The sequence below is a fragment of the Mercenaria mercenaria genome, chromosome 19 (assembly GCF_021730395.1).
Source record: "Mercenaria mercenaria strain notata chromosome 19, MADL_Memer_1, whole genome shotgun sequence".
NCBI lineage: Eukaryota > Metazoa > Mollusca > Bivalvia > Venerida > Veneridae > Mercenaria > Mercenaria mercenaria.
Genome location: NC_069379.1, coordinates 5,220,568 through 5,228,857, shown reverse-complemented (window position 1 = coordinate 5,228,857; position 8,290 = coordinate 5,220,568). Strand labels below are relative to the sequence as shown.

Genomic DNA, 8,290 nt, shown 5'->3' with positions numbered 1-8,290 from the left:
AATATATTTTCATACAAATCTCAAATGATCTTTTAGAAACAAAAATACACACAAATGAAAAGAGAAATCACTCAGATTAGTGTCGCAAATATTATTTCGGCACGTAGTTATAATTTAACTACTTGTAGTTTATACTTAGTTTAAGTAGAGTGTAGTTATGATAATACAAGATAAGTTGCCTTGCTTCCCGTCTGTGTATCATTTATAACACTTGAAAATTGATACTTCCTCACCACCTACTTTAGCACATCACGCAAGGTACTATTAAAGGTTATTAATCGAATATTAAACAATTTTTAGGTCATTTGAAATATTATCATTTTGTAAACGGATATATAGGATTTTTAAACACAGTTCAGTTCATAATTTCATTGACCACCTTTAAATCAAAGGTCATGGTCATGCAATATCAGATATTTATTTCAGAGCTGACAGTGTTGTCTAGTCATTTGCTCGCGGGCACTGCAAAGTTGTCATTACCGAAAAATGGATGCAACATATTTTATTTCGTGCCTGGTGTGCGTGGTGGGTTACATTCATTTGTCGTCGTGCGCACCTATGAAAATGGCAATGAAAGACAAGGTAAAAAATTATTTCAAGATTATTTTATTTACGCTTTATATAATCATGTTAAAATGACTGTCTGGTAGAAAGAGAAATGAGCCGTGCCATGAGAAAACCAACATAGTGGCTTTGCGACCAGCATGGATCAAGACCAGCCTGCGCATCCGCGCAGTCTGGTCAGGATCCATGCTGTTCGCTAACAGTTTCTCCAATTCCAATAGGCTTTAAAAGCGAACAGCATGGAGCCTGACCAGACTGCGCGGATGCGCAGGTTGGTCTGGATCCATGCTGGTCGCAAAGCCACTATGTTGGTTTTGTCATGGCGCGGTTCAATTGTGCTTTGCTTATTTCTAGATCTTGACAATAAATTACAAATTGATGTTTTAAAACATATAACATGTAAATAATCTTACATGAAAAACCAAAGCCTTGAGACGTCTTGTGGTTGCGGGTTTTGTGTAGCTTTTAACAAAGCAAATGTCAATCAATAAATATATATGTAGGAGAAACAAATACAAATGTGCCTCATATATAAGATGAACTTTGCCTGACCTTGCATGGACTTATCACAACTGCCAGCTGTAAAGCAGTGATGTAAGCATAAGCTGGAATACCTTACCATTATAGAACTTGTATAATCTAAATGGTCAGTGTGAACGGATACAGGTTGAATTAGAACTGCTTGAACATTGGTAATTCATCCGCACTGTTCATGAATGGAACTATTTTGTGTAGCACATGAGCATCCTTTTGTCAAGTTCGTACGAGTATATATTATATGTACAATTATTTTGCCAGTTTGACTATTTACAACGTCGGGAATTCAACATTTTGCGAGTAAATATAATAGGACATATCGAAGCCAATTCGCGAAATAATGTCTACGTGAATACAAAGTGATTTACGTAAATGAATACTTAGATATATTTTCTAAGTTGTAAACAAAACTGCATTTGCAAAGCGACAAATTTGAATTAAACATTCATGCAACTACTTGATTCAAGTGAAGTTATGTCATCTTTGAAAAGATAATGAAACATGTTTAATTACTTTTCAGCTATTGATGCCGTCGAGACACCGCATGGAGATAAACAGCTAAAATGGCGCAGTGAAATGGAAGATATGTCCAACGAAGGTACGGAAAACAACGCACAAGCTGATAATACATTAGAGAACCAAAAAATAGACGTGGAACCAGCCGCAGACAGATTGTTGAGCCCCCGAAATGTGTCATTTTTTGTATATTTGGACCAAAGAGTTACTATGAGTAACCACATTCTGCGGTTCAATAACGTAGTTTACAATTACGGAGATGGATATAACGTGCACACTGGGGTCTTTACTGTACCGTTAACTGGTGCCTATCTCATATCCTTTCATTTAGAGCTAGGACAATATTCTTACCCAATCACATCCAGTCTTTACGTCAACAGCAAAGTCATGGCGAGCAGCGTGGTGAAACCGACATACGGAATCAACCAAGCCAGCCAAACCGTTATTCTTAATCTAAAAACAGGAGAATCGATGTACTTGAAAGTAGACAGAGGGAGTATTTACGGCAGCAGCAGTGCTCGCAACACTATTTTAACTGGCGTGCGTTTGTCATATGCTTGATTAATTGTTTACAGGTGGTCGGTCTCATTGTAGAATAATTTTGTAGCTTTCGAAAATTCTGTTAAAGATAAACTATAAACACAATTCTTTTTTCAACAAAATGTTATGCTTTTCAGTTTATAGATGTCCCTGATTAGGCTACTGGATATATTTACCATCGCAGATGTATTGTTTTACTATTTCAGTTACAGACATTTATTTCATCTTTCTTGTTTGTGCAACCAGATAGACAAAACAGAGGTAATCAGATTGATGAAACTGTCATTTATTTCTTAATATTCCGCATTATTATTTTCTATCTTCCAGTGTATGAAAACTGCAATGAAATGTTTTCAATATATCTGAATTTCTTTGATAAAATACGTTGATTTTACAAATACTACATATGTATGAAAACTGTTATCTTGTCTGGGTAACTAGATTCAATATTTTTAATACTTACTATTGATATATGACATTACTCAAATTGTCGTGGACTTAAGCTATATGTGTATAGTTTTCATAACATATCCAAATTCAGATTTACTACCTTGAAACCTAGAACACTACGTTTCCAAGAAACACTTTATCTTATACAACATTAATTATTCATACTTTGAACATATTTGAAAATACGTAGCTAAGTGTACCCCTATTTTTAGACAAGTGGTAATGGCGTACACGTGATCACATAACGCTATGCTTTTCTTACTAAGCATATTTGACACAGTGCAGGAAATTTTGCAACTACGTAAAAATGTTCATTTTTAACTAACAGCCGCTGTGACAGTCGAACATTTAACAAGAACTTTCGTTTTGTAACTCGAAAGTGTTCCGTTATTTCGTTTAATTTAATAAAAATAATAATCCATCATGATAAGAGTTTTGTTGGTGGTGTTCAATTTTGTCATCCAATCGTTTTTTGTTCTTTTGTTTTCAATTCAAATCATAACACGAAACGCACTACAATTGAACATCGTTATCCAGAAGAACATACACAACCCATCAAATCCTTACAAGTGTAAGAATCAGGACTAAAACCTGTCAAGTCCTTCCAAGTGTAAGAATTAGGACTAAAACCTGTCAAGTCCTTCCAAGTGTAAGAATTAGGACTAAAACCCTTCAAGTCCTTCCAAGTGTGAGAATTAGGACTAAACCCCGTCAAGTCCGTCGAAGTGTCAGAATTAGGACTTCTTTTCAGACAAAGCCGACATACATCCGGCTATAATGAAGTAAATTTGAACAGTTTTAAGTCCTTTTGCAGATTCGAAAATAAAGATATTACATATATAGTTGCTAAAATAACTGCAAGGATTTATGTTTTGAATCTATTTTAGCAATTGTTCAAAATCAGTATTTTTGGGCCTTATTTGCAAAATGATTTGGAAACTGTTCAATATCATTTCCTGCTTTACTGTTTCTAATATTAATATTAGATCATCTAGACCTACACACCGTTTATTTCGTCTCTATAACGAAAATTAAATAAAGATCTTTGTTGTTGTTGTTGTTTCGTCCATGAATCATAAAAGCCTGTCGCTCCTCGCAAAAAAACTTAATCTACCTATGCGTTGCTTGAACCAACAACGGTGGGAAAAGAGTTTTACTAAGTAAAACTCATCGCCCTGAACCAGCTATGTCTTTAGAATTGAAGCCCGTAAATTCTATCCTACATGGTGTCAGTAAGTCGATAGCAACGGCTGTAACAATTTAACCTATCCTACATAATGTCAATGTCTCAAAACATCGACCGTAATCATTTATGCCTACAGAATGTCAGTTTTTCGAAATCAACGACCGTAGCCAACTGCCTGTTCGAAATCAACGGCTGTAGCCATCTATTCCTACAGAATGCCAGTGATTCGAACTCAATGACGACAACTACAAAATAAAATTATGCCTACAGAAAGTCAACGACTCAAAATCAATGACCGTAGCCAACTCTGCCTACAGAATATCAGTGATTCGAAATCAACGACCGTAGTCTCTATACCTACAGAATATCAGTGATTCGAAATCAACGACCGTAGTCTCTATACCTACAGATTATCAGTGATTCGAAATCAACGACCGTAGTCTTTATGCCTACAGATTATCAGTGATTCGAAATCAACGACCGTAGTCTTTATGCCTACAGAATATCTTTGATTCGAAATAAAAAATGTAGCCATCTACCCCTACAGAATATCAGTGATTTGAATCAACGACCGTAGCCCTCCATGCCTACAGTATGCCGAATACCAATGATTCAACGGCTGTAACTACCTTTGTCTACAGAATGTCAATGAGTTGAAATGACATATGCATACAGACTGTTAGTTGAAGTCGAAATCAACAATCTTGACCACCGATATGTCTACAGAATGTCAGTGAGGTGATATTAACATCTGCAGTCGCCTACACCTACAGCAATTAATAATGGTCATAAGTCGAAATGGTTTTCCGTATGTATTTTATGATCGTTAGTTATGATTATTATTATAAAGCTGGTACCATCTGAAGTGACATTCCAGCATACAGAATATCCAGCCAATGCTTTACCTACTGAGCTAGTTTTCAGTTCAACAAGTATATCGAACCACGAATCAGTTTCTGAGAATAATGAAACTGTAAGGTCTTTCGGGCTTGCAAATTGAACATTTTAGTCTACTTTACGCTGTGTAATTCGAATTCAAGATCCGAACTCAAACTGACATTTCTTAGAGATTCACCAGGCGAGTTGTAACTTATTTAGGCTGTCTTGTAATATAGGACCATATTTTGGTGAAAGTGTAAGGTTTGGTAACATTAGTTTAAACCATCAAAGGGTGGTTGTGCCACTGATTGATCCAAGGCGGAGCCCTGCAGTGATCCAAACGCAATGGTTTGGACGATGAACGAAATGTTGTTGAAATCGTTGATTTCGTGTTAATTAATACGGCGAAGCGACCAGTAAGCACAGTGCTGCATAGATATTTAGTTGTCTTTAGATAATTATGCCACCCGAGAACGCTCGCACTGCTTACTTTGAAATTTTCTTGTTTTCTCGTGGTGGGTGGGGTGTGAATGTGTTTCATTCCTGATGTTTTTTATTATTATATAGAACGGGGGTCTTTTTTCATATACAAACTTTTGTGGCTTTTGGATAGAATTTCAGGCTCCTGTGATAGAAACACATGAGAGTTAGTTGTTTTTACTAATTTTGCTTTCCAAAATGATAAGCATATGCAACATAGTACCGGAGGTAAACTGCATTGATTATAAAGCTTTGTATGTAACGACTATTAAGTACTCATTCTTATTTTATTTATTCATTCAATTTCAAAGCCGTATTCTATATACTGTGAAATCATTATTTTCGTGGATTTCGTGGTCGAGTCAGTCCACGAAATTCAATCCCAACGAACAAATAAAATTCCAATTCATTTTATGTTCAAAAGTTGAAATTCACGAATTTATATCCCCACGAAACTCCCGTTTTGACCAAAACCACGAAATTTCATGCCCACGAAATTTAATGATTTTACAGTAATCTAAACTCTGCACATATTTCAAGTTCACGGCTTAATAGTATTGATTTCGTAATGTGGTGATTATAGTTTTCAAGTTTTATTAAAGCAAATCGACAATACAATTGCCTTTGGCCAAATACAATCATATACAATTACATACAATGAAAACATTGTTAAGCGGATTTTGCAGGTTATCGTGAACACCAGATTCGGATTAAGGCTATAGTTACTAACTGTATATGAGCCGCGCCATGGGAAAACCAACATAGTGGGTTTGCGACCAGCATGGATCCAGACCAGCCTGCGCATCCGCGCAGTCTGGTCAGGATCCATGCTGTTCGCTATTAGTTTCTCTAATTCCATTAGGCTTTGATGCGCAGGCTGGTCTGGATCCATGCTGGCCGCAAACCCACTATGTTGGTTTCATTATGGCGCGGCTCAAATAGCTATTGTCTAGACAACGGCTAATTGATATAATCACCTTTTAGATTGACGGTTACCGTAGATATACTAATAGTATGTTCCTGCCAAGCTGAAAAAATCTTGAATTTTTTATTAGAAAAATAAAAAGAGTTTTATACAGCCACGGACGACACGAAGAATCCGTCGAACTCTAGTTATATTCAGTCATCATCATAGTTTATAATTTTAAAACAAAGGCTTACGACAGGTTCTGGAACAATGTGTACATTATTGCAATCAGTTCGGAAGAGAGAGACATGCTTTTATTCAAAAAATAAACAAACAAACACTCCCCAAAAATATATTTATCTTGCCCCATTTCACCATTCCTGTGAAATCATTTTATACGTAAAGATTGAAAGCTACCTTTTTTGTGAGAAATATTTCGACTTTCACATGTTTTTTATTTAATATTTTACATTGAAGAACATAACCAGTTCTACAAACATCAATTTTCTAAATGACAGACTACACATGAGCTGCGCCATGAGAAAATCAACATAATGGGTTTGCGACCAGCATGGATCCAGACCAGCCTGCGCATCCGCACAGTCTGGTCAGGATCCATGCTGTTCGCCTTCAAAGCCCCTTTCAATTAGAGAAACTGTTAGCGAACAGCATGGATCCTGACCAGACTGTGCGGATGCGCAGGCTGGTCTGGATCAATGCTGGTCGCAAACCCACTATGTTGCTTTTCTTATGGCGCGGCTCATATTATTTTCATTCCTGTATGATTAGCACGCTGTAAAGAATAACAAAATTCATTCGTTTCAGGTCGGAGAAAGTCTTCCTTCACTGCCCTCAGCCAAAACTTTCAGGGTGTATATAACTTGCAGAATGTCAGCATGGAGAGGAAAGGTTCATTACGCTTTGCATGACAACCTTCTCCTTAAACTTTTCTGATTCAGCAATATTTCAAAATCACAGTAATTCTGCATTCATGTCCTTTATATGTATTCAGAGGCTTCCCTAGCCGAGTGGTTAAGGTCGCTGACTTCAAATCACTTGCCCCTCATCGATATAGGTTCGAGTCTCACTCGGGACGTTGCCCAGTAAACACCTGACGTCGTACCGACGTTGGTTAGACGTTGGATTTTGGTCGCGACGTCGGCGACCTGAATCCAACGTCTAACCAACGTCTTATCCACGACGTCTAATAGACGTCAGACTTAGACGTCTAGAAGACATCGGAATTAGGTTGGATAGAAAGTCTGATAAATGTTTCTAGTTATAAAACTAACTGGTTTAATTTTGCTAGTTTAAAGCTATTTACTTGTTTTCATAAAGGCCTGGACATGCGCTTATTAATAATAGTTCATCCGCACAACAAACAATATATTAATTATGTTACAATATCTCATGAGATTGTCTATTTTCGGAGACGGATTTTTTTCACGAACTTTAAGCTGTTCAAGATAAAAATGCATTCCATACACATGTACAAATCATTCTAAATTCACATAGATCTTCTCTTCTACACACGTTGTCAATTAGTCACACATTCGCGAGATAAGCCTGCATCGGTTTACACAGTCTTCCTGTAATTTGATATTTGTTGGGATAAGATAGAGCAACTTTACAAATACTTTACACAAAGGGAGGGATCCGCAACGTGAGTAACAGATTTTTAAAAATTATACTTATTTTAAAAGTTATACTGATTTATATTCCGTACTTCATTTCAAAAATTGACGCATTTTTGTTTGTTACTTTAAAAAGTAATTGCTTTTAATTACATTTTACGAAATTATAGAAGATTTTTTATAGAATTTAAAATATTACATATTTGTTTGGCACTTAGTAATTATGCTCTTAGTAATAGCGCTAGTATATTTGTATAAGTTTCCGATTTATATGAAATAATGAAACTGTCAAATTTTATACATTTCAGGTGGAAAATGTGGCGGAGTTGAAGAATCATACAAAAATGACGAAACTTGAAAGTTTCAATTACTGGATTACTTTTTGGACTTATTGTATTAGACTTACGTCGCAATAATATGAAATAAAGATGATAAAATACATGCGTTGATTACTTGTTTGATTGCAAATTATGTTGGAAATTTGGTCAGATTTTGGTTGAAAAGTGGTTAGAGTTAGGTTGGAAAATGGTCGGAATTGCGACGTCTAGCCAACGTCGGGATCCGACGTCTAAACGGTTTGCAAATCCAACCAAAATC

At 36.2% G+C, this 8,290-nt stretch overlaps 1 protein-coding gene and 1 long non-coding RNA gene across 2 annotated transcripts; both read left to right on the top strand.

Annotated features, from left to right (window-relative positions):
* The first annotated feature begins 277 nt into the window (after positions 1-277).
* Positions 278-3,660, top strand: LOC123542297 (complement C1q-like protein 4). Its single transcript, XM_053530905.1, has 2 exons — positions 278-582; positions 1,622-3,660. Exons 1-2 carry the CDS (start codon positions 396-398, stop codon positions 2,176-2,178), a joined length of 744 nt encoding a protein of 247 aa, XP_053386880.1. The 5' UTR covers positions 278-395; the 3' UTR covers positions 2,179-3,660.
* Positions 3,661-7,332: 3,672 nt separating this feature from the next.
* Positions 7,333-8,134, top strand: LOC128550883 (uncharacterized). Its single transcript, XR_008368531.1, has 2 exons — positions 7,333-7,722; positions 8,002-8,134. It is a non-coding gene; the product is annotated as an uncharacterized LOC128550883 (long non-coding RNA).
* The last annotated feature ends 156 nt before the right edge of the window (positions 8,135-8,290 follow it).

What these genes read in the sequence shown, in the direction of transcription:
- LOC123542297 (XM_053530905.1), top strand. Translation starts at nt 396, where the DNA reads ATGGTCATGCAATATCAGATATTTATTTCAGAGCTGACAGTGTTGTCT. An exon ending in AAATGGCAATGAAAGACAAG is followed by an intron (nt 583 to 1,621) that starts GTAAAAAATTAT and finishes ATTACTTTTCAG; the next exon opens with CTATTGATGCCGTCGAGACA.